A 27,087-nucleotide genomic window follows, 5' to 3' on the forward strand; every position below is an offset into this window, starting at 1 on the left:
ACACTCGTCTGGAACTCTTTGCTTTCAGCCAAGATCCACTTGACATTGGTGATAATGTATCCAGTCGTGGGACCTCTTCTAAAGTGACCTTTTATTTCTGGTAGTTCCTACTAATGTACTGTTCCAGTTGTTTTTGGATAATCTTCAGCAGGATTTTGCTTATGTGTGATATTAGTGATATTATTCAATAATTTTCACACACTATCTAGTCACCTTCTTTTGGAATTGGAGTAAATATGAAACTCTTCTGGCCAGTCTTCCAGATTTCTTGGCACAACCTGGTGAACACGTCTAGGGCTGCATATGTTTATTGAAATATGTCAGTTGGTATTTCATCAATTTGTGCTGTGTCAGAGACAGTGAGACTAGCTCAGCATAGGGCAAGGTTTGGAGCAATTATACATAGGATTGCTATGAGTCGCAGGTGACTTGATGGCACATAACAACAACAATTGGTGCCTAACAACAACAACAACAACAACAACAACAACAACATGTCTGGTGCCTCCTTTCTTCATTTTTCCTTATCAAATATTTACAACATAAAAAGGGCTTTTCCCATAAAGTGGTTGCCCTGAGTTGTAAACCTAGGCATACTGTCTACCAGATCATGCTTTGCATTATCTGCAAACTCTTCAGTAGCACTTCTTGAGTACCTGTACACTTGAGTTTCTGCTAGCATCCCTTCTAAATAAATCATCATATTTGGCTCCTTCCTTCAAAGATGCTACGGTCAAATTTGAGTGACACATTGAAGTGAGTAGGACTTGGCAAAGGCATCCAATGAGATAGTAGTTAGTAAAGCCTTGGAGGTGGGGAAATTAGCTGGGCTCTAGGTTTGTTGATTCAGGAGATAAGGGAGAACAGATAGGGTGGGGCTGGAATTCTTGAAAACTCTGTTAAACTAGAGTTTAGCATATCTGATGGTGAAATATCATTGTAGAATTTTAAGCAGGTTGTGAAATTGCAGTGTGAATTGGAGAAAGGAGATGAGACCAAATGGAAGACCAGCAGCAACCCAAGGCTGAGGTTCTGGGAATCTTGAAGAAGGAAAGGATGCAGTAAAATGCAGGGTTTGGAGCCAGAAGAACTGGGTTCTAGTCCTGGTCCTGAGTTAGAGAAATGACTTCTTTGCTTGTGCCTTCCCTTAACTGCGGCCTAGTGGATAAGGAGTTGCACAACCAATCTGAAGGCAGGAGCTTCTAATCCACCAGTCGCTCCAAAAGAGAAAGATGAGCAATCTCCTCGCCCTGCAATTTGTAAGTTCTGAAAATCCTACTTACTGGAAGGTCAGTTCTGGCAATGACAATGAAAGTGAGTTAACTGTAAAACTTGAAAACCTTCAAAGTGATCTTCTCAATCTGGCAACACAGTTGAGCCTTTGAGCTGGGGCACTGGGGGGTGGGGGGGCAGGGGAAGGGGGCAGTGGGAAGGAAGGAAAAGAACAATACAATGGACATTAGAAGAAGAAAGTGACTGACTGGGGGTACCAAAGATAAAGAGAAGAGAGAGATTGAACAGGGCCTCAGCCAGGGTAAAATGGGGAAACTGGCGGACAGTCTCTGGTCTTGGCGAATTTACTTCATCCAGTTCCTCCTTTCTTCTCTTTGTGTAATCTTGCTTCACCTTATTTGGTGAGGACGCAAAACAAGACAGTCGCATATCGACCAGACTGGGGGATGTTGACTCCTCAGATGTTCCTTCTCTCCCAATCCATTCCACACCACTCCTGAGCAATGAGCAGGGGCGGGGGGAGGGCAGAAGTAGAAGGAACAGTGAGTTTACAGACAGAGAACTCATCATGTACCAGGCACTGTGCTAAGAACTTTAAATAATCTTTCACAACCATGCAATGAGATTTTTACGGCTGAAGAATGTAGAATTTAAAGACGTTAATCTGTGCATGGTCCCATACCTACTAAAGAACAATGCTAAGATTGCAAATGATGTTTGACTGTATCTCTTTACGGCCTCAAAGGTCCGAATCCTCCAATCCCTTGTCTCTCGCACATCTGATTCCACGTCCAGGCCCCAAGGCCAGGACCGCCAGAGGTGCCTCGGTGTCCGGACCGTGCCGCAAGGCGGAGGCGGGGCTGGGACGCCGACAGGTGGGGCGGACGGGAGGGGGCGTGACCAGGGAGGCGTGGTGTGGCGGGGGCGTGGCCGGAAGCCTTAAAGTGGCCTGGCGGCGGGGCGGGCCATTGAGGCGGCTGGTCGCGGAGCTTTCCACTGAACGTATCTGTAGACGCCGCCGGCACCATGTCCCTGGCGGCCTCAGCGGGCCGGGGCCCGGGGGCCTTGTGGTCCCCAACTCACGTGCAGGTGACGGTGTTGCAGGCGCGGGGCCTGAGGGCCAAGGGCCCGGGGGGCACGAGCGACGCGTTCGCGGTGATCCAGGTGGGCAAGGAGAAGTACGCCACCTCGGTATCCGAGCGCAGCCTGGGCGCACCCGTATGGCGGGAGGAAGCCACCTTCGAGCTGCCGCCGCTGCTGTCCGGCGCTGCACCCGCGGCCGCCGCCACCCTGCAGCTCACGGTGCTGCACCGCGCGCTGCTCGGCCTCGACAAGTTCCTGGGCCGCGCCGAAGTGGACTTGCAGGAGCTGCACCGGCACCAGGGCCGCAGGAAGACCCAGTGAGTGCGGTGGCAGAGGGGGCTGCGTGGAGCAGGGCGTGGGCTCCTGGCATGGTGGGATCTGGGGGGCAGGCACCGTGCAGCCTCCGCCTGGGGACCCTTTTTGAAGTGAGCGTGGCAGTCACGGCCCTGCTGTGTTTCCCGAGGACAGACAATGTAGAGGTCCCTTCAACTAGCAACACAGAGTACTCTCTGTTGACTTCAACTTCTCATTCGACGGTCTGCCCCGGCTTTTCCATTATTTTAGCTCCTTGAAAAAATAAGGACAGCACGTGGGGAGATTTTGAAATATGCCAGACGCTGTTAGATTCCTGGCACATAGTAAGCTCTTCAGTGAACTTCTGATGAAATGAACTTATACGTGGATCAGGTGAATTCTTCCTAATGTGGATGGTGGTGTGTATCAACGCATTCGTTTAAAGTATACAGTCTGCTGAGTAGATCACTGGCCTGGGTACTTTGAGGTGAGAATTTATGGGCCATGGCGACTGAGGTTCCACCAGAACCCCTCCAACCTTCCGTGGAGGCCCTCCATGGGGGTGGGGAATGGGAAATGCAGCTGCCCTGTGATTGCTAAATCCCTGCCCACCCCAGAATCCCTTTCCCCTCCAGAGTGAATGTTTGAACAATTTAATCTTTCAGATTGAAAATTACTAATCCTGTTTGCCTTGATCCCCCGTGATTCCCTGTCCAAGTGAAACTAGGAAGTGAGCCTTGTTTCTCTTTGCATTTATCAGGTTCCTCTCTCTGGGTTTACTGATGCATGGCTACTCACCTGCATCTTCCCAGTCTAAGTTCTGTATCAGAGTATCTGCCTCCCACACAGATAGTTGAGCAAACCCAGATACCAATTTATTTATTCTCATTCACAAGTCCAGTAGAGCGTTTGATAATTATTCCCATTTGTGTACCAAAAGCTAGCCTTGCAGATCTTAATTGGATTGCTTTGCTGGGTCGAGCCAGTCACATTGTGGCTTACACTGAGCAATCTATGGAGTGCACCAATGTGGTTGAGGGCCTTACATACACTTCATGTTTTCCTTTTCCCTTATAAAGGAGACAGGAAAAGTGAGAGGGCTTGAAGTTACCAGGCTCCGGATTCTGGTAACTAAGGTGGGTCCAGTTTCACCATGCATGTTTGTAAATGTAATACCTGATTGACTTAGCTGGCCAAAAATGAAGAGACTTTTTTTAACTCAAATCAGATAAAAAAAGGAAAAAGCCTTGATGTGAGGCTGGGTGGGCTATCTCTTGGCATTAGTTTGCAAGGCATAGTGTGAGAGCAGTTTCTTTTTGTTTAAGAGCCATTGACGCAATGCTAATTGTCCATCTGATCAAATGGCATTTGGAGTCTTGGATTGACTTCCTTTTCAATTTCAGTGGGGAACTGATGACCATCCTTTGTCTTGTCCTATCCTGACACGTATGGATATTAACTTCCATCACTGCCATCTATTTTTTATGTGAACATTCTATCTCCTTGAAAGATGAACTCCTTCTCTTAACCAAGGATGAGGATTCCAGAGTCCTGGGTCCAGTGCCAGCTTTGGTCCTGACTCATTGCTGGGCTTCAGGTTGCTTGGTCTCTGAACACCCAAGTTTCCCTATTTGTAAATGGAGCTTGTTGCCAGACTTAATTAATGTTTGTGAAATGTTTCTTGGTTCTTGGATGAAAGAGGTCAAGGTATAGATGCAAAAAAGTTCTTTAACTGCCTTGTGAGGAATGAAAAACTTTTCCAGGTCCGTACATTTCCCTTTTCTCATGCTCTCTAATGCCTCTTTGGTAGTTACTTTTCTTTTTTAATATAAGCTGCTTATCCCATGAAGTCACAGTATGGCTTTCAGGAAGGTAGTATGGCTTAGGTGATAATAACTGCGAAGAACTTCTTTACTCCTTTACCAGTAGGTAAAACTTGCAAGTTTTCCACTCATCAAAGGACTTTCCAAGGTGCCAGGATAATACAGTTATATGAAGCCTGTCTGATGTTTCAGTGTATCACCTGGGTGCCTGAGATTTAGAGAATGAGATAGGCACCCTTTCACTCAGAGTAGCACAGGTGAAGCGGAAGTTTAACAGAAAGAAACTGGTTGGGCTAGAAAAGTCATTTGAACTAGTTATTATTGGTTTGACTCCACCTTAGACATTAAAAAACAGAAACAGAAGCTCCATTCTTGGTCTGGAGTGTATGTGGGACTTTTTCTTTTCTGTGTTCTATGTCCTAATCACTAGGAAAGATGGGTGAGTGGCTGTCGTAGAGAACAACTTTTGTCATGCATCCAAAAGCTGAAACTCGAGAGAGAATTGCTAATATTTCTAGCTGATCTCTTTTAATCCCGTCAGAGTTATTTGCAGCCAAGGGAATGTGTTTTCTGTCATGACTCAGAAATGAAGTCCTCCAGTTTGGTCTGATGATACCAAACCTGCCTTTAAAACAAGCTGCTGTCTGTGTGTATGTATTTAGTCCTGGTGGCACAGCAAGTGGCATAGTGCTCAACAGCTGCTACTAGCTATTACCAGCTGCTCCTCAGGAGAATGATGGATGGTATTCTACCATAAAGATTTACAGCCTTGGAAATCTAAAGGAAGGTCTCTTTGATTCAGAACCAACTTCATGAAACGTTTAGTTAATAAACAGTTAAATCCTTTAATTAGAAGAAATTTATTGGAATGGATCTATTCACCTTATATACATCTGTTAGAGACCTGGACCTTGAATCAGTGTTGTTATTTTTAGGTGCCATTGAGTCATTGACCACTTGTAGTAACTCTGTGAACAAAAGGGCTGACTTTTGCATCATCCTCACCATCTATCTCTGAGATGCTGCAGCCCATTGTTACAGTCACTCTCTTAATCTCATCTTGTTGGGAGTCTACCTCTTTCTCTGACCTTCCACCTTTCCCAGCATGATGTTCTTTTCTGAAGACTATCCCCTCCTGTATGCCCAAGGTATATGAGAGAGGACGTTTTACCATCTTTGTTTCTTATGAACACTTTGGTTGGACTTTTTCCAAGACACACTTGTTCTTTTGGCAGTTGTGGGATATTTAGTTCTTTTCTCTAGCACTGCAATTCAAAGACATAGATTCTTCTCTCATCCTTACTTATTGTCCAATTTTCAGATGCCTAGGAAGTAACTGAAAAGACCATTGTTTGTATCAGGAGCACCTTATTCTTTAAACTGACATCTTTGCTCTTTAGCACTTTGGAGAAGTCCTTGAAAGCAGATTTTCCCATTGCAGCACATCTTTTGACTTCTTGACTGCTATTTGGAAGAAGGAGTGGCATCTACTTCCTAAATAACATGCCTACAGAAACTCTATGAACTTTGATAAATGTCGATGTTTATAGAGGGGCTTTAGGCCGTTTGTTCATAGGGCCGCTATGAGTTGTGTTCGACTTGAAGGCAATCAACAAAAACAATAACAGCATTATTAACATAGATGTTGATTATGAATTCTAGTAAAATGAAATTGTTGACAACTTCAGTCTGATGATGATCATGATGTTACCAGTTGGTCTAGTGGTGAGATTGTGTTTTCTTGATAATGAGATGTAATACTGAAGGTCTTTGACCTTCTGCTGTAAGTATTTCAAGTCCTCTTCAGCAAACAAGGTTATGTCATCTACATAACACAGGTTGTTGGTGAGTCTTTCTCCAATCCTGATGCCATATGCTTCTTATAGTCTAGTTTCTTAAATTATTTGCTCAGTATACAGATTGAAGGAGTATGGGAAAAGGATGCAACCCTGAAACATACCATTCCTGATTTTTTTTTTAAATTTTTATTTTATTATTTGTGTGTGTGTATGTGTACTGTCAAATCAGATCTGGCTGGTACAGGAGGAGATTGTCCCTCCTTCCTCGGCAGAGCATCTGGTGGATTCGAACTGTGCGCCTCTGGGATTGCAGGGCAGCTTCTTGCCACTAGGCCACCAGAGCTCCCCACCATTCCTGATTTTCCTATGCAATGTTTCCTTGTTCTCCTCAGACAACAGCTTCTTGGGGGATGTCTAGGTTTCTCATGAGCATAGTAGGGTCAATAGGATTTGGTTGAGTACCATGGCCACCGAGCAGACATAAAACGGGGAGGCAGAATCAGGTGACTAATATGTAGGATTCTCTGTTCAACTCTATAGTAGTTTACTTACTGAAACAAAATTTGGGGAAATGGTCATTAAAGACAAGTTAAATATTTGAATGGAAACTTACTATTCCAACAGTCTTTCAAATATGAAAAGTGATAATTCTGGAGTGTTATTTCTTAATATTTGTTGATGATTCAGGAGGATGTTCAGCTGTGTACCAAAGGATTCGAAAATTGTAAAGGTTAGATATTTTGAAGTCAGATGATGCTGAATTAAGTTAACAAAGGATATTTGGGCTATTAAAAGGAAATAAGGGCTAGATAGATATTTTTCTGGGAAAGTTAACTACAGAAAAATTGCTGCTGTAACTACCACCACCACCCACTGCTGTCAAGCTGATTCTGACTCATCACCCTCCATTGGGTTTTCTGAAGTAGTTAATCTTTATGTGAGGAAACTGTTCCTCTTCCATGAAGCAGGTGGTAGGTTTGAACTGCCAGCCTTTCCCTTAGCAGCCCAATATGTTACAAATTACAACACCAAGCTTCCTTAGATAAACTTAAACCCCCTTTTCTCCCCCTTTTATAGCTTTGAATAGTTATCTGAGGTAATGTGGCTGACTCTGTGGCAGGCTTGGTGGTGGTGGTTGTTATCTAAGTAATTTTTCTACATGCAACTCTCCCAGAGAAACACACCAAGCCCTTATATCTTTTTAACACCCTAAATTTCCTTTTGTAACCTAATTCAGCATCGCCACATCTCATTTCAGAATATCAAACCTTTGTAGTAGTCAAATCCTTTCATATGCAGCCAAATCCTTCTTGACTATTTGATAAATATAAGAAAACAACACTCCATAATCCTCACTTTTCTTATTTGGAAGACTGTTAGTATATTAAGCTTCTATACAAATACTTGTTTTAATCTATCTTTAATGACCATTTCCCTGAATTTTGTTGTATTAAGTAAACTACAAGACTAAAGAGCTGAACAGAGAATCATACATGTTGGTACATGTGTAATTCAAAAATTATAAAAAATTAATCCTTGTGCACCTTTAGGCTTCCTAAGCATGTTTAAGGTCCCCTAAGGTGCACCTGATACAAGCCATGATCTTTGCAATCACTTGCCATGCGTTAGAGAGCTGGACAATAACTATGGATAATAGAAGGAGAATTAATGCCTTTGAGCTGTGGTGTTGGAGAAGAGTACTGAATATATACCATGGACAGCTAAGAGAATGAACAGGTTCGTCCTAGAGAGGGTTAAACCAGGCTGTTCCTTGGAGGCAAGGATTCTGATGCTTCATCTGACATACTTTATGTATGTTGTAAGGAGGGACCAGTCCTTGGAGAGGGGTGTCCTGCTTGGGAGGGTGGAGAGGAAGACCCTCTATGGCGTGGCTTGACTTGGTGACTGAGGTAATGGTGGCAGGTGTGTTAGAGACAGATTGGCACAGGATTTAGGGCTGTTGTACACAGGGTCACTATGAAATGCAGGCGATACTATGGCACATAACAACACAACAGTATAGTAGCTTAAGTGTTGGGCTGCTACCTGAAAAGAAGACAGTTTGAACCCACCAGCTACACCATGGAAATGAAGCAGCCTCCTCTTGTTAAAATTTTTTTTACCAAGATTTAATGTACATTTATTCTTAACACGTGGAACATATAGTATAAAGATTTCATACTGAATAAATGATATTCATTAAGCCAAAAAAGGAAAAAAAGGAGGAATTTACACCAAGTTTTAGCTACATTGTTTGAAATACAAATATGCAGATTTTATCACTGAAAAAATCTCAATTGTGTTTCTTCATCAGGAACTTCAACTGAACCTAAAACTTTTTCACACCTCAATTAGAAAATAAAACAAAACAAAAACCCAGAAAAAAATAAACTATAAGTTGATTGGCTGCTGAGACAGCAAGGATTTTTTACAGAGACCTGTACAGCATCGCATCAAGAGGGGCGATGTCTGGCAAGAGATTAAATAGCTGTGTCTCGCTTTGTGCAGGATCTTGTTAAAATTTACAACGTCACTCTCAATGGAAAGTTGCTTTTAGATATAATTGAATTGACAGTATTGGATTTGGTCTTTTGGGTTATAAGTGTATTCAGGGTTTTGTAACAAATTGGAAAATCCAAATGATGTCACTGGTTAAGGTTTTTTTTCCTTTGTTGGAATTCCCCTTAAAGATAACTTTGAGCCTTACTGGAAACCCTCCCACGTCTCACCGCTCTTTGCCTCCTCCTTGTCTAGTGTAGGAAACGGATAAATCGATACCTCAGACAGTTTTGTGTTGTTTCTGGGATAAACAACCCTAACCTGCTTATAGCTGGGGGACGAAATGACTAAGAAAGGGGAGGACACCTGAGAGTCGTTGCTATGATGTTTTTCATGGTATTATGTTTTCATTTGTAGGGCATTCAGAGAAGGTTCTAATTCCTTCACACACACACACCCCCCCACCTTGTTGTTGCCTCTTCAGTCCATTAGTTGTTTTAATAAGTATTTTTTAAAAAAAATATTAAGTATTTTTTAGTGCCTGCTCTGTGCCAGTACCACCACTTGTCTGCTGGCTTGCCAGACTGTAGTATCTTGCTTATTTCTACGATGCTAGAAGCACTGTCACTAGTATTTCAAATACCAGCAGAGTTCTTTCTAGTGGAGCTTTTAGGCTAAGACAATTTGAGAAGCAGGATTGGCTGTCCATTTGTGAATGATTGGACCTATGAAAACTCTGTGGCTAGTAGTGAGTAGAACATTGTTTGCTATAGTACTGGAAGGTAAGACCTCACTCAGAATATGCCTGGGAAAGAGCTCATAGAATCTACCTTAATAAAGTGAATGGAATAAAGCTTTCAGCCAATGAAGGACCTTTATTTGCCAATGTGGAAAGACTGGTGCTTGGCAAAAGGCATCCTTTTTCAAAGCAAAAGGTCAGTGAGAAAGACCCTCGGTGAGATAGATTGACACAGTGATTACAACAGTGGGCTTAAGCCTGGCAAATTATGAGGCTCATGCAGGATCAGGTGGGGGTTTTAATCTGTTGTACACAGGGTTATTATGAATTGGAGTTGACTCAATGGCACCTAACAACATGTTCCAGATAGGAACACTGGTGACACAGAAGTTAAAACATTCACTTGCTGAACAGAAGACTGGTGGTTTAGCCCACCAGTTGCTATGTGTAAGGTAGATGAGACATTCTGCTTCCATATTTATAGCCTTTTTTGTTGTGGGTTTGTTTTGTTTTGTTTTTTTAATTTATTTTGTGTGTGTGTGTGTGTGTACCGTCAAATTGGATCTGATTGGTACAGGAAGAGATTCTCCCTCCTTCTCCAGCAGAGCATCTGGTGGATTTGAACTGCATGCCTCTGGGATTACAGTGCAGCTTTTTGCCACTAGGCCACCAGAACTCTCCATATTTATAGCCTTATAGGAAACACTGTAGGGCTGTTCTACACTGTCCAACAGGGTTCCTATCAATTGGAATCTACGCAGTGGCAGTGGATTATGTGACAGGCACTTGGTTGTTGGGTATACAGTATAAACAGTGGTAAACAAAACAGGTATGATCTATGCTATCAGGAAGCTCAGAGCCTGTGGGAGAGATGTTGTTCTTGTGTAATGTTGAGTTGGAACCGACTCATAACCTGACTCTCCAACAGATTTTCAGAGGCAGTTAAAAACACAAGAGATTATCTTTCTCCCCTAGAACAACTGGTAGATTCAAACTGTGTACATTTGGGTTGGTGGCCCACTTAAGGATGCTTTGGGCAGAATGTTAAATGATCCCAGAAGCTTTAAAAGAAAGGGGAAAGAGTATACAGAGTCACTGTACCAGAAAGAAGTGGCTGACACAGAAGAATTCAATGAACAATGTATGAAGAGCCTGTGGTGGATGAAGGAAGTTCAAACTGCTTTGAAAGAATTGGCGAAAAACAAGGCTCCAGGAATTGACAGCATACTAATTTACATATTTCAACAAATAGACGTTGCCCTGGGTGTGCTCACTAAGCTGTGCCAAGAAATCTGGAGAACAGCCACTTGGCCAACTGACTGGAAGAGATCTTTATTTGTTTTCATTCCAAAGAAAGGTGACCTGACAGAGTACGGAAATTATCGAACAATATCATTAATATCACATGCAAGCAAGATTCTGCCAAACATTATCCAAAAATGATTGGAGCAGCACATCAACAGAGAATTGCCAGAGGTTGTGGCACTAGGGATATTATAGCTAATGTTAGATGGATCTTGGTTGAAAGCAGAGAGTACTAGAGGAATATCTATCTGTGTTTCATTGACTATGTAAAGGCTTTTTGACTTTGTGGATTACAACAAACTGTGGCTGACTCTGAGAAGAATGGGAATCCCAGAACATTTGATTGTGCTAATGTGAAACCTATACTTGGACCAAGAGGCAGTCAACAGAACAGAACAGGAAGACACTGTGTGGTTCAAAATCAGGAAGGGTGTCCACCAGGGATGTATTCTGTCTCCATACCTTTTCTGTCTATATGCAGAACAGATCATCTGGGAGGCTGGGCTGTATGAGGAGGAATGTGGCATCAAGATTGGTGGAAGAGTCATCAACAACCTGCATTATGCAGATGACACAACCCTGTTTGCTGAAACTGAAGAGAACCTGAAGTGCTTGCTACAGAAGGTGAAGGACTGCAGCCTTCAATATGGATTGAAGCTCAACATCAAGAAAACAAAGATTCTCACCACTGGGTCAGTTGGCAGCATCATTATGGATGGTGAAGAGGTTGAGATTGTTAACAGCTTTAGTTTACTTGGTTCCACAAACAGCACTCTTGGTACCAGCAGCCAGGAAATCAAGAGACGAATTGCATTGAGAAAGTCAGCTGTCAGGGGACCTCTGCAGAGTACTGAAGAGCAATGACTTCAGGTTGGAGACTAAGGTATGCCTGATCCAGGCCACAGTCTTCACAATTCCTTGCTATGCTTCAGAGAGCTGGACAATGATTAGGGATAATAGAAAGAAAATTGATGTCTTTGAGCTGTGGTGCTGGAGAAGAGTGTTGAATATAGTATGGACTGCTAAGAGAACAAAAAAGTTTATCCTGGAGAGGGTGAAACTAGGCTGCTTGAGCAAGGATTCTGAAGCTCCATCTGATGTACTTTGGACTTGTTACAAGGAGGGACTGGTCCTTGGAGAAGGACATCATGTTTGGGAGGATGGAGGAACAGTGCAAGAGAGGAAAACCCTTAATGAGATGTAAATGGGGTAATGGGAGTAGGTGTGTCAGAGACAATAAGATTAGCACAGGATTGAGCAGGGTTTAGGGCTCTTGTACGTCACAATGAGTCCCAAGTGACTCGATGGCACATAACAACTACAACCATGAGCCACCATTGTGGGGGAGATAATATTAAACAAATGAACACATAAATAGTCATGCATTGTGATCAGTACTGTGGAGGAAGAACGTGGAATCATAAAAGACCAGGAAGGTCAGGTAGCGTCTCTTGAGTTAGAAATCTAAAATATCAAGAATTTTACTAGTGAAGAGTAGAGGAGGCAGGCTAGATGGAGAACAACCCCCGGAAAGCTGGAGAGAGCCTAGCAGAGGCTGGAGAGGAAGGCCGGACTTAATTTCAGAACAGTGGGAAACCACTGAATGGTGTCATTCAACTTGTTTGTAAAAGATCACTGTGATTATTGACTAGAGAGTGGAATTTTGAAGCCAGCTAAGCCTAAAATCAGACAGATCAAATGGAAGTAATCTGGTGACACAGAGGTTAAACACTCAGCTATTAATTGCAAGTTTGGCTGAACTATCAGCTCAGGGAAAAAGACATAGTTTGTGATCTGCTTCTGTCAAGATTACAGCCTAGAAAACCTTATAGGGCACCCATACTACACTGTCACATCATGTGGCCATGAGTGTAATTTGACTCAGTGGCACCCACCAACAGGGAAAATGATGACTGTGGATGGGTGAGAGTGGGTGGGCTTCAGAGATCTTTTGAATGTGTAGTTGACCTGACTTGTGATGGATTGGATGTGAGAGCAGGTGAGAGGAAATGATAAAAAGAAACAAAATCAGGAGAGCTTGGTGTTGAAAGTGAACCAGGAAGTGGTGACTGCTTTCTTTTCCCTGGTTGTCAGTATGATACTAGGATGAATGAGGTCACCATTGTAAAGAGATTTGGGCAGTGACGCCTGTGAGTTGTCTTCTGGTGGAGTGAACTAGGAAATACAGTTGAAACCAGGGTGTGGCTATTTATGTCCTCAAGTATTTACAGTCTTCCTACAGACAAAGTCTGGTTTTGTAATAGGGTAGCTGTTGTAATTTCATAGTATGCTGTAACATAGTTAATGAAGTCAATGTTTTAAGGAACATAGGCTTAAGAAAAGGGGGGGATATATATGTGTGTAATTCAAAAGGTTAACTCATAGATAAAAACTCTGAGAAAAATAAGTGAATCATTTTAATATTTTTCACATTAAGTATGTGTAGGAAAAAGTCTCATGCCTTTTTTCATTTTGTGTAAACTTCCTTTTGGTTATAAAGATTTTTGTTATATTTAGGGCTTCTAACCATTTTGAACTGGTTTGATTCAGTCATCGTTGACAAATGATTTGTAAAATTTTGATGAAGAGAAAGGGTTAACTGAATGGAAACAAATGGGAGATTCTGAAGAGGCCGAGGGAGCTGTTCCAGGAAGCTGATGTAGGAGATTGATTTATTGGAAAAATTTTAGAAACTGTCACACATTTAAGGGCATCCATCTTTTAGCTGGTTTCTCCTGTTTCTCATTCTTCTGGCAAGGGATTTGTTTGTAATGCAACATGTATGCTGCCTTAAAAGGGAAATTACATTCCCAGTGGAGCTGAGACCTATAATTTTTCCTGTTCTATTTACTGCTTCAGTTCACCCAAATTTCAAAAATTCAGGTCTGTTCTCTGTCACTTCCTCAGTTCTGACTGAGCCAGGTTGAACCAGTTCAAAGACCTAATTGTATTTCTATAACTACCACCAGAGGAAAATTTTTTTTATAAATAGTATCTGATACGTGATTTTAATTGTATCCATTAACTAAAAAATGTTGTAATTATATTAAAAGTAATACATGTGCTTATTACAATGTCATCACCTCTAACATGTTTGCTGACCTCATTTATCTCCCTATAACTATAGTCTTACATATGAAATTAGGGTATCATGGTTATAATTGCCATATGTCCTAGAAAATCATGCTTTCCACCTTTTATTTTTAGAGGAACAGCCAAGTCTGGCTTAGCTCCTGAGAAGAGTTCTCCCTTGATGAATGAATGGAGTAATAAGAGGTCATTTTGGCCTTATCTTCATCTCAAACTTCTGGGTGGCCTTTAGTTCTGGGTCTGTTATAATCCCTAAACCTCAGGGTTTGAATTCCAACAAAATTAATACCCAGATCCTTGTCAGATGCTAAGGTTGTTTGTTTTAGAATAACTTCGCCAGTGGATTCTGCTCCCAAGAAGGTGTCCTTAATGAGATCTCATGCCGTAGATCAACACTCTTGGCACCAGTAGCCAAGAAATGAAAAGACTTATTGTGATGGGAAAGTCTGCTGTTAGGGACCTCTCCAAAGTACTGAAGAGCAGTGGTGTCTCTCTGGAGAATAAGGTGCGTCTGATACAGGCCATGGTCTTTGCTATCACTTGTTATGCATCAGAGAGTTGGACAATGACCAAGGAGGATAGAAGGAGAATTGATGCCTTTGAGCTGTGGTGCTGGAGAAGAGTATTGAATGTACCATGGACTGCTAGGAAAAACAGGTTTGTCCTGGAGAGGATGAAGCCAGAATCTTCCCTGAGCAAGGATTCTGAAGCTTCATCTGACATACTTTGGACATGTTGTAAGGAGGGACCAGTCCTTGGAGAGGGACATCATGCTTGGGAGAGTGGAGGGATAGCGCAGGAAGAGAAGGCCCTCCATGAGGTAGATTGATTCAGTGACTGGGGTAATCAGGATGGGAGTGTCAGGGACAGTGCGAATGGCACAGGACAGAGCAGAGTTTAGGGCTGTTGTACATAGGGTCGCTATAAGTTGCAAGTGACTCGATGGTACATAACAACAATAACAACATGCCCTAGATGGCTCAGGGAAGAGAAAACCTGCCACTGGTTGTCCCCTTGGTAATGACTACGGGGGCTAGATAGATGTTTGAATGAATGAGTAAGGAGTGCAGATTACATATGCACAAGGCAGTAGATTGAGTTATTGTGGAGGACCACTGAAGCTTGCATTTTATAGTCCAATAGCTTAAGAACTAGGATGGCCAGAGTATGAGATAAAAACTGCTGCTTTCAGCTTCCCAGTTCTGGATGTGGCTTCTTTAAGTACCCTTTCTTGCTGACAAGCTGGTTACCATCCACAGTTTGGTGGCTAATGATGCCTTTGGCAAAGAAGCCAAATTTAGCCACTAATGAAACAAGAAATTCCTTTCCTGCTGGGAGAATGCTGTAGATAATCTGTTAGAGAAAAATCAAGGGCTTTAGTCTTCAGGGTGTCCGTGGGAGGCATATTTAGGAATGAATGTACAAGTGGAGAGGAAAAAAAGGCAGCAGTAATTGTCTTCCTGAATGCTATCTCCTGCATTCAGTGGAGAAGAGGAAAGTCATTTGTAAGAATTCTCAGTAAAATATTTCTAGAGGGGTGGCAACCACACACTTTGTAAATATTTCTTGTTTTCTTTTTACATTGAAAAGGGCATGGCTAACCTGTAGGTAGAACAATTAAGGCCTCTAGGCAGCCTTGTCTGAAAGGCCTCTTGTTACCTGAAAAATGAGTGTCCTGTCCTGTCGGAAGGGCACTCAACAGCTGCCTGTGTCGTAGGACATTACTTCAAGAGTGGTAGCTTCTTAAAAAAAAAAAAAAGATTGGTGGCCTCAGGAGTACAATTCAGTGGATTGTGACATGCAGTCTACCAGCATGGAACTGTTCTTACCCAGCGTTTGTTAATACAGGTTTTAGACATGCCTTCTGGCTGTGGTGTTGATCTTTGGTGTTGCTGTTGGTTATTGGTGCTGTTGTTTGAGTGTCATTTGGACTCCCTACAAGTAAGAAGAGCTCTGGTGGCTTAGTGTTAAGGAGTGGTGCTGCCAACCCCTGGACGTGGTGGGACTCCACACACGGCTCTGCAGGAGGATGGACAGTCTCTTCCTGTGTGATTTACTGCCTCTGAAAACCCACAGGAGCGTCAACTATGAGTTGATTCTGACTCACAGTACACAACAACAAGACAAAGATCTTCCTTGTCAGGAACTCCCATAGCTGGAGTGAGTGAATCTATGAGGTGGCCATTGGATTGAACACACCTCCGAGCCAATCATGCTGAAATGTGCCTATTGTTTTCTTTTGTTCTGGCAAGGGATGGTGAACCACACTCTTATGTTTCATTTTTCCATCCTGAGACTCCTGCTAGAAGGACCACATTGTTGCCAGGAGACTTTTTCTGGGAGACTTAATACATCAGTGGCATTTATATTTTGAGGGAGAGATGTGATACTAATCTGACAGTAGAATATTAACATGTGGCATTCAGGAGATGTGATCAAGTTTTGTAAACTGTTAATTAGATGATTGCAGCAGTGATAGACTTAACATGTTTAAAATTGCTTTCATTCTTCTAATTCTCTAAACAGTTTTAAGTACTGATACTTAGTATTTCCTTTAGTCTTAACCTACAAAGAGCTTACTCTTTTTTTAATTTTATTTTCTTATAAAAACATGTTTTGATACTTAAGTAAACTAAGCTGTCAGGATGTTTTGGGAACCCTCTTTTTCTTGTCTTTCCTACTTGTATAGAAACCTGAAAGTTCCAATGATCATTAACTCTTGTTAAGTTGCAGAAAAACATCCATTGATCATGATCATGCTTTGGGGGATTCCCCCCCCCTTTTTTGTTTTGTTTTTGGCGTTTTGTGTGTTTTTTTAATTGGCTTTATTTTTTTAAATGCTGGTATTTTTGAGAATTATCGAATGAATAGAGTATATATGCAGTTCACAGATAACATTTAGACAGTAACGATGATGGGTATAAAGATGATAGTCAGTAATGTGCTGTGCTCCAAATAAAACTGCATGTGTACTCTGGTGATAATTATAGCTAACACTTAACTAAATGACTACTATGTGCCAGGCTGTGCTCTGAGCACTTTGCATATATTAAGCCGTTTTGTCTTCCTAATATCCTTGTGATGTAGGTGCTGTTAACTCTATTTTGAGATGGGAGTGGAGAGGGAACTAGAACCACAGAAGAGTTAGGTAACTAGTGCAAGGTCTCTTAGCTAATCATTGATAATGTTAAAAACTGCTGTGTAAGAAAAAGACTCTTAAGAAGATGCACAAAAATCTAATGGTCAGATTAAGATGGAATTGCATCTATATGTGTGCAGGTATTTCAAAATAATTACTTTCTAAAGGAAAAGACCAAAAGCATTTTTAATCTGCTTTTTTTTGTTATTAGATATTTACCAGTTTTGACGCCTGAGTCTGGTGGCTATAAGTAATCTGCCAGTACTGGTAGGATGGAAGTTTTTAGAGATTAGGATAAAATATGATCTATGTGCTGCTCTCATGATTTATCAGGAAGTCTCCCAAGCAATTGACAGTGAGCAAAGTGGAGTTCCTGAGAAGGCCAGGCTATTTGATTGGTAATTCTATATTCGAAGTTAGGTAATAATGACTACCTTGTTCAGTAACAAAACTTGTTAAACGGCATAGCTTCTGTTGGGTGCACATCACAGGCTTTTTATAGGTATAACTTTTCTGTTCCTGTTTGTTATACATTGCTTCCAGCCTACCAAGAAAAGCCTGGAAAACCCTACAGAATGTCCATTCATTACCCTATGGATTGATTCCACCGCAGAACCCTTTCAGGTGTTCTCAGCTGCTTACTAAAGGATTTTTTAATCCTGTTTCCACCCCTTGTTGTTGTTGTTGTGTGCCATTTGTTGAGTTGGAACTGACCCATAGCTGACTCTCTGGTGGGTTAAACACACAGAAAGAGATTGCCTGTCCTTTTCCCCCAGAGCAGCTGGTGAATTAGATCCACGTGCCTTTGGGATTGTAGAGCAGCTTCTTGCCACAAGGCTACCAGTGCTCCCTTAGGGAACACAGTTAATGATCTGCTTTTTACGATCTCTCATTATAGAAAATCCAGTACATCTTCTGTCCCAGATACAACTTCAGATGTTTTTCTGCTCTTCCTGCTTCTTTCCTCATTGGAGTCATAATCCCGTGTCATGAGGCTTTGTTACTGTAGAAATGACTGATGCTACCGGGCAGGTTTGAAGGGAGCCACAGAAAACTATCCCTTGAAATCAGTCAGTAAAATAGCTAAAATGTTGAAGTAGAATGTCGAGCTAATTTGCCTTTGCTTCCCTGAAGCCGCTTGTGTTGAACAAGTTGAGTTGATTACAACTTAAGTTCCCCATATTTGTGTCGATAGAACTGTGTGCCATAGGGGTCAGTGTGCACCCATCGGATTCACTGTGTGAATGTGCACCAGTGTTCAAGGGCTGATTTTTCAGAAATACATCACCGGGCTTTTCTGCTATGATGTCTCTGGGTGGACTTGAATTTCCAGCTTTTTTTTTCCAGCTTAGAGTGCATTAACTGTAGATACCACCCAGGGACTCCATGTTCAATATAAGGAGGGTCGTACTTAGTAATTTTGATGACGACTTCCTAAGTAGGTAGTTCTTACAGCCCGTTGGTGGTTTAAATTAATGGAGTCCCTTATTTATATGTGAGTTTCCCTGTTTGTGAAGAAATTATGGATTCTAGTAGGAATTTCATGTTTAACTATTCCTTACGCTTCAAAGTTGAGAAAGAAGAGATAGTAGCTATCCCAATATTACAAATACTTTTGTGATGTTTAGTGAACTACATCTGTCTTACTGGAGGGTGAGCTTTTTGCAGGCAAGATCTGGTCTCTGGCATGTTGCTGTTGTTGTTAGATGTCAAGTATGACTAACAGCGACCCTGTGAGCATCAGATCTGAAACCTGCCCTATCTTGTGTCATCCTCAACATCTCTGCTACACGAAAGCTCCTTGTTACAGTCACTGTGTCAGTCCGTCTCATTGAAGGTCTTCAGCTCCTTAGCTGACCTTCCAGATTGTATCGGTCTTTCTTGTATTTTGACATGTTGTTGTGTGCCATCGAGTTGGGACCAGCCCATAGCTGACCCTCCAGTGGGTTTTCAGAGGAAGTAAATCACAAGAGAGGAGATTACTCATCTGTCTCCTATGCAGCTACTGGTGGATTTGAACTGTGTGTCTTTGGGTTTGCAGGCAGCGCAGCTTCTTACCACTAGGCCTGCAGAGATCCCTGGTATGTTGTAGTTGAAGAAGAAAAAAAGGTTGGCCTGAATCTCTTCAATCATCTCTTAAGTCTGCCCTCTGGAATGCTTTAAAGGAAAAACATGTTTGCTTCAATTCAACAAGATTGTTTTTGAGACATACCAGTCACTCTTTCACAAGTGTAGCCCTGAATGTCTTCAGGAATGCTCCATAAGACTTCATTTCCTGAGAGCAGGAACCACAGTGACCTGGCCTGGCCACATTCTGGTGGAAGGCCCCGTGGGCCAGCATTGGGGTGTGTTTGAGACACTGGATGTTCAGAGGCAAACTTGCACTATTGAATGGTTGTAGTCATTCCCTGAAACCCAAGCTATTTGATGTTGTGGCTATTCTAACTCTCTATCCATGTGACTAGGGAGGCAGACCTGTGTCCTGCAGCCTGCTTCTATGTGTGTGCTTCCTTATATCTGCTCCATTCTTGTTTTAAAATCCGATGACTGAATTAATTCTGACTCACAGTGACCCAAAAGGACAAAGTAGAATTGCCTCAGAGGAATTCTGAGGTTATGCTCTTTACCAAGTACACTACCACAGCGCAGCTGGTGGGTTTGAACAACTGAGCTTTTTTAAAAAGCAGCTGAGTGCTTAACTCACTGTGTGCCACCAAGCCTCTATTATTCTTTGTCTACACCTTATTTCTCTTAAAAGTATCTTTTTGAAGCCTTGAATGCCTTTTTTAATGTATTTTGTAACAGTGTTGAGTATGTCCAAGGAAAACACAGGGGCAGTCTCTCTGGATCAGGCATAGCTTTGCTTGTGTATTCCCTGACCACCCCGGGAGGGAGTGTAAGAATCTGGTAACATGTTGGCAACACTGACTTACAGGTCCAAGAGGAGGAGGAAGACTACATTTCATTCAGTACCATGTCATATGATTTGGGGTTTTACACCAAATTTATTCTCAAATTACTACTTTAAAATAGAATCTATAGAAGTTTCATGTAGTTTTCTTTTTTTAAAAAAATTTTAATTGTGATTTTAACAAAAGTTTATAGAAAGGTTAGGTTTTCATTAATTCATTGTTGCATGTGTTCCTCCCATCCTTCCCCCCTCCCCTAGTCCACCTTGCAAAACACTTCTTGTTTCATACTATTGTCATACGCATTATGCCTAAACCAGGCTACTCCTTGGAGGCAAGGATTCTGAAGCTCTGTCTCACATGCTTTGGGCAGGTGGACAGTAGGGACCAGTCCCTGGAGAGGGACATCATGCTTGGAAGGGTGGAGGGACAGCGCAGGAGAGGAAGACCCTGGATGAGATGGATTAAGACAGTAACTGGGGTAATGGGCATAGGTTTGTCAGAGACAATGCAACCGGTTCATGATAAGGCAGGGTTCAGAGCTATTGTGCACAGGGTCGGAATGAGTCACAGGTGATTCACAGTAACAACATTCCTTTCAGATGGTTCTTTGCCTCATCTGTTCCAATGCAGTGTTCATTGTCTATCCACTGTTTTCTTATTCTCCCCTCAACCCAACCCCTTCTTATCTCTTGATGCTCAGATTATTTTTTCTTTTTTGAAGGACTGAATGTGATTTATAAGTAAATATGATTGTTTACCACATAAAGTGTCTTTGAAATTTTTTGTAAACGGCAAGATTTTTCTACAATATGAGCTTTTTAAAAAAGTTTTTATATTGGGATTATGCCTTTCATTTTGTGCTCTGCCCTTTGGACCAGGAAAATGGGGCTAGCCCTGATTTCTGAGATAGCTTAAGCTTCCTGGCCCTACCTGAAAGGTAATACTAAAACATGCCTGTATTGCAGTTACAGGCTGTGCTGGGTCTTTATTATTTATGAACTACTGCTTGAGGTCCAGGGCTAAGTGAACTCGGGGGTGGGGGGGGGAACCCCAAACAAGCAGAAAACCAAATAAATGGACAGAAACATTTAAAATCAAATTGATGCTTAAATGTTAAAACCTACAAAAATAGTCTGGTTTGTTATTTCTCAGGGTGAGCCAGTCATGGACTGTGGCTTTCACTGTTGTTAATATATTATGCTCAAGTCAGATATGCCTTGCTTAAACAGTTTTAAAATGTAATGGTAAGGATTGTGTTGTTAGTTCTATGAAGTGCCCACAAGTATTTGGCCTCTACAGATGTTTATCCTCTCTATTTAGGAGGCTAGAAGCCCAGGTGGCCTCTAGGAAAAGACCTCTGTCTTTATGTTCTCTGCATCTCTTCTCTGTCTTTTGGTTCCAGAGCACAGTCTTTATTTCCTTCCATCTGTCAACCCTGCCTACCTTCAAGAATTCCTTGTCTTGCTTGGCCTTCCCTCTGTCTAGAAGTTTCCCAGCACAGGGACCTGGTTCCAAAGGGTGTACTCTCCTCACTTTGTTCTTGGTGGTATTGATGCTCTCCTTCTCTGTTTACTTTCTCCTTTTATCTTGTGTTTCAGTTCACACCCCAGTGAAACTCTCCTTTTATCCAGTTAGGGTTTTGGCTTAATTAGAATGTTACTTCCCATCCTAATCCTTTTACATGTGATTGGCTGGTCACACCTCAGATCACATGATGAAGAATGACTACATCATTATGTGATTGCCTCCATTCCTGCCCCATTAACATCACAGAAGTTAGGATTTATAATACTCAGGGTGATTACATTATACTGAGTATCATGACATATGTTTTGTAGGGGGACACAATTCAACCCATGGCAAGTGCTTTTGAGTTGACTGACTCATAACAATGCTATGTTCAATAGAAACACTACCTGAGCCTTTGCTGTCCTCAGTCTCTGGGCTTCAGCCCATTGTGGCAGCTACTTGTCGGTCCATTTTGTTGAGGTTCTTCTTTTTTTGCTCATCCCTACTTTACCAAACATAATGTCTTTAGGGATGGATTCCTCCTGATAAAATGCCCAAAGTAAGTGAGACAAAGTCTCACTATGCTTATTTCTAAGGAACATTCTGGTTGTACTTCTTGTAATATAGATTTATTCTTTTGACAATCCATGGTATATTAGATATTTTTCACCAGCATCACAAGTCAAAGGCATCATTTCACATGTCTATAAGATGATTGGTGCAAGGTGTTTCTTAGTCCTTAAAGTGACATCCTTTCTCTTCAGCACTTTAAAGTGACAGCAGATTTGCCCATTGCAGTGTGTTATTTCACTTCTTGACTGCTGGGTGTTGATAATGGATCCAAGTAAAATTAATTCATTGACAATGGCAATCTTTAGTCTACTTACAATGATGCTATTTATTGGTCCAGAGGTGGGGATTTATGTTTTATGTTGAGGTATAATCCATGCTGAAAGGTATAGTGTTTATGCTTCATCAGTAAATGCTTCATTTGTTCTTTCTCTGCAAGCAGAGTTGTGTCGTCTGCATAACATAGGTTGTTGATGAATCCTCCTCCAGTCCTGATGTCATATTCTACATAATAATTCATCTTCTTGAATTACTTGCTCAGCATACAGATTGAATAGGTATAGTGAACATATACACTCTTGATGCATACCTTTCCTTGTTTTAAGTCATGTAATATCCCTGTTCTGTTTGATTGAGTGCCTGTTGGTCTACGTACACGTGTTTTATGAGCACAATTAAAAGTTCTGTAGTTCTGGAATTCCCATTCTTCTCAGTGTTATCCATAACTTATAATGGCCCACACAGTTGAATGCCTTTGCATGATCAACAGAACACAAGTGAGCATCTTTCTGAAAGTCTCAGCTCTCATCTCACATCAGCAATGATAGCCCTTCTTCTGCATGAAGAGAGCTAAATAGAAGATGACAAGGATTGTAGGCAAAAGGAGACACGATTCTTGCCTTCCTTTCTTTCCAGGCTTAATAAATCTATCACAGATTTTTAAAAATTCTAAATATTTGCATGGAATGCTTGCTTACCTGCCTATAAACCAGTCTGTTTTTCCTGTACTAAAACCACCCTGTTCTTGGCTACTTGGTGTTTGGTTTTAGGTTTACACAGATGCTTGTAAAAATAAGCAGCAAGTACAGTTTGTACAGTTTCTGTTCACACCTCCTAGTGGTGTTGGAAGTTTCCAAAACAAATTCCACTTTAGTGCCTGGGGATTGGATTTGAGCATCAGGCAGTAATAGATCCCTGAGGAGCACTCTGGAGTTAGTTGGTCATATCTTCCCTCCACATAAACAGATGTAGGTCCTGACACCATTTGGGAAGGTAAACCGAATTGTTAAGTGGTCTTCTTTGAAGGCCTATACTGGCTTTGTTTCCCTGGTGAGCACTAACAGAGGACCCTCCTCCCCAGGGCTGAAAGGTGAGCACCTGCTGCCTGAGGTGCCTTTGCCATCTGAGCCTCTGCTTTAAGCTCTCATGGCTTCCCCTTCTCCAGGTGCCTGCAGTTGGTATTTACAAAAACCTTTCATCACCTAGGCTACCGTTTAGCACATGACTGCAAGAAGGGGGAAAAAAATACAAATAAATCCTCTCAACATCTATTGAAAAATATGCAAACAATTCTGGACCAGGGCCCTGGAAAATAATATTGGAGGCTGGCTAGGGTGAAGTTGTCTATGAAGACAGTCAGTTGGCAACCCTGCTTTCCCCTCAAGCTATGGATTGTGGTTTTAAGAAGTGAAGGATTTTCCCTAAAAGTCTAAAATTGACATCAGATCTTGGAAGTGTTGTGTTAATCTAGTTTAAAGGAAGACTAGATGACTTCATTTATTGACTTTACACAGTTGACACGCTTTGGGTTTTCTTTTATCTTGGCATATTTAAATTTAAAGTTGAAACTTCCCCGCGAGCTCTGGTGGCCTAGTGGCAAGAAGCTGCACTGCAATCCCAGAGATATGCAGTTCGAATCCACCAGATGCTCTACTGGAGAAGGAGGGACAATCTCCTCCTGTACCAGTCAGATCTGATTTGACGGTACACACACAAAATAGTAATAAAAGAAAAAAAAAAATTTTTAAAAAATCAAACCAAAGTTGAAACTTTCCCCCAAAAGCATTTACATATGAGCCCTTCTTTCTGTGTGTTGCAGAAGTGACCCTTGCAAGATAAATTAGGAGAGAGAGCAGAAAGGAGGAGAGAGTATGTGAATTTTGGAGAAAAGCAGAACTGTTACAGAATCTTTGTGCCCTACAGTTATGTGTCTTGGTTCAAATTAACTTCTGAGCTTCAGTTTCCTCCTCTGTGAAATGGGTAGAATGTCCACCTTCTTAAGACCTAAATGAAGATGCTTCTAAACGTTTACAGTGTCAGGTATATAGTGGGAACCCTTTACACATTCGTCATCTCCTTCCCTTTGCCCCTTCTTCTCTAAGCGTAGAATGAACCTGAGATCTTGGGATCAGGGATCAGCCCTGTGAGCAGAGCACAGATGAAGGTAAAAGAGGAAGTTGTATTTTGGACAAACTAATTTCCTTGAGGTCTTTGTCACTCAACCTTTAAATAGGTCACTGGCAAGAACATCAGAATGTAGGTTCTCAGTTGATGAGAGTGACCTATGGATGGCTCTCAATAGATCCTGTTTTGAGAAATGTTTGTCCTCTTGGTGGTTATGTTCCCTAACAGGCTCAAATTCTTATGGTTCACCGAGATAGCTGATTCCCAGAGGAAGATGAATGCCAAAGGAGAGTTCTTTACATGTTTAGCATTTAATAGATGCTCAAGTTTGAAGTCATAGTTTTCCTAGTTTCCTGTTAGAATATCTTAAAGGAAAACAGTTTGCTTCAGCTGCAGAAAGAGTACTTTTGAGACACGCCTGTCAATGCTTACTTACCTGCCTGTGAACTCCAGTCCATGGAATTGGATTGCTAGGATACCATTTGCTACATCTTGAAGGAGTTTTAATTACTAAATATCTCGTGTTTAAAATGTTCATTTTTCCTCATGATTTATCTAGGCAGGAATGCTTCTTTTTGTATTTTTCTCTTTTTCAGTCTCCATCTTTTACATTTCATTACTTCCTGATGGGGACTATTTGTTATTACAAGCTCTTGGTTTTTTTCTGAGATTTGGGCTTTTTTTCCAAGATTTGAACACAGCCTTCCTAGCTGTTTGTATGTGATTTTCAAATTTTTACCCTTTTTAAAGAAAATACCAACATAAGAAATTATAGAATATTTATTTTTCATTAAAATAAATTGGGTTTTTTTAATTAACTAGATCATAATTATAAGTGATTATAACCTAAGTTCTGAGTCAGACCAGATTTTTGCCTAATGCATTACTTCTAAAAAACTCTACTCATTCCTTCTTCCATGGTTCCTGCAGAAATAGAACATAAGACTGTGTTTGCCTATGAAGATGGTAGTAGCAGAGGCCAGTTATGGTTGTAAAATTCTTCCAATGTATAAACATTTACTACAGTTTAAAAAAATATTTCACATTGTTTTGTTTTTTCTTTTTTCTTGTCTGTTTTTCTTTTTATGTTAGTTTTTTCCTTGTTTTTCTCATTTTTTCTTTTTTCCTTGTTTGTTTCTTTCTCTTTTCCCCTTGTTTGTTTTTCTTTTGTCTTATTTGTTTGTTCTTTCTTTTTCCTTGTTTGTGTGTTCTTTTTGTATGTGTGTATGTGTGTGTGTGTGTTTTTAAATAACATCGAGTCAGATCCTACTGATACAGAAGGAGATTGCCCCTCTTTCTCCAATGGAGCACCTGGTGGATTTATTTCACATTCTTTAGTTCTACAGTAACCTCTCAGCCTTCTTTCTTGTCTTGTAGGTGGTATAAATTGAAATCCAGACCAGGAAAGAAGGATAAAGAGCGAGGAGAAATTGAAGTTGACATCCAGTTTATGAGAAACAACATGACTGCCAGCATGTTTGACCTTTCCATGACAGATAAATCTCGGAACCCATTTGGAAAACTGAAGGACAAGATCAAGGGGAAGAATAAGGATAGTACTTCCGATTCTGCTTCTGCCATTGTCCCCAGCATGACACTCTCAGTTGATAGTGATGATGAGTTTCCCGCAAAAGACAAGAAAAAGAAATCAAAGCTCAAGACCTTGTTTTCCAAGTCTAATTTGCAGAAAACACCCCTCTCCCAGTCCATGTTCGTCTTGTCTACTTCTAAGTCAGACGGAGTGCTGCTTCGCCCAGGGGACTTTCAGTCCCGATGGGAAGATGATGACAATGAAGATGATTCCTCTTCCGCCTCCGACAGTGAGTTTTTTCCTCCTTGCTGGGTTTTCCCTTTCTTAACTTAGTCTACTTTGCTTTGAGAGAGAGAAATAAATGTGTTGTGTGTGTGCACCTTTGTATAAGCACAAACACAGAAATAGATTTTAAGAGAAAGATCTTAAGTCATCTATTAATTACTAAAATGATGACGATGAGAATGAAGATAATTGAGTATCTTACTCTTGCTTATGAAACTATTTTCTAAGTCCTCTGTCCCCTCCACTTTATTTTATATTGGTTTACATACAAAATTCGTATACAATGTATATCATTCATATAGATTATGTTTCACACATTATTACATTCACATTGTGTTTCAAATGATCACTCATGTACTTTGTGTTTTGTAAAATTGATCACCATTGATCTGTGCCTCCTATTACCCATCTTTTCAGGTCCCATTTAGATCTTTACTAATTTCTTCACTGACACACCCCCCACCCCCTTACTCTATCCTAGTGATTTCCCAACCCCTTTCTTTCCACTTTTGGACTTTTATCCACACCTTCCTAGTTTTCCTTCTGTTTTTATACTAATGGTCTTATGCAGTATTTACCCTTATGAAACCGAGTTAACTCAGCATAATGCGCTCTAGATTCTCCCATGTTCTATAGTATTTTACAAAATTGTTGCTCCTTAATGCTGCATATTCTCCCATGTTATATATTATTTTATAAAATTGTTCCTCCTTAGTGCTGTGTAGTATTCCATTATATGAATATACCATAATTTCTCAATCTATTAGTTTCTTGATGGACATTAGAGCTATTTCCATTTTCTTGCTTTTCTTACTAACGCTGCTGTGAATACAGATGTCCAAATCTCCACATTTGTGTCTCACTTCTATTTTC

The 27,087-nt window shown here is 41.2% G+C and overlaps 1 protein-coding gene across 2 annotated transcripts in view; it reads left to right on the forward strand.

Moving 5' to 3' along the window:
* Positions 1-2,259: 2,259 nt before the first annotated feature.
* The window catches only part of RAB11FIP1 (RAB11 family interacting protein 1 (class I)), a 49,690-nt gene continuing 24,862 nt past the window's right edge, over positions 2,260-27,087 (forward strand). For both annotated transcript variants that reach the window (XM_006900296.1, XM_006900297.1), the window contains exons 1-2: positions 2,260-2,633; positions 25,776-26,218. In XM_006900296.1, coding sequence (XP_006900358.1) covers positions 2,260-2,633; positions 25,776-26,218 — 817 coding nt within the window. The remainder of the gene's footprint in view (positions 2,634-25,775; positions 26,219-27,087) is intronic.

Source organism: Elephantulus edwardii, unplaced genomic scaffold (genome assembly GCF_000299155.1).
Source record: "Elephantulus edwardii isolate Elephantulus edwardi_28Jun2011 unplaced genomic scaffold, EleEdw1.0 scaffold00279, whole genome shotgun sequence".
NCBI lineage: Eukaryota > Metazoa > Chordata > Mammalia > Macroscelidea > Macroscelididae > Elephantulus > Elephantulus edwardii.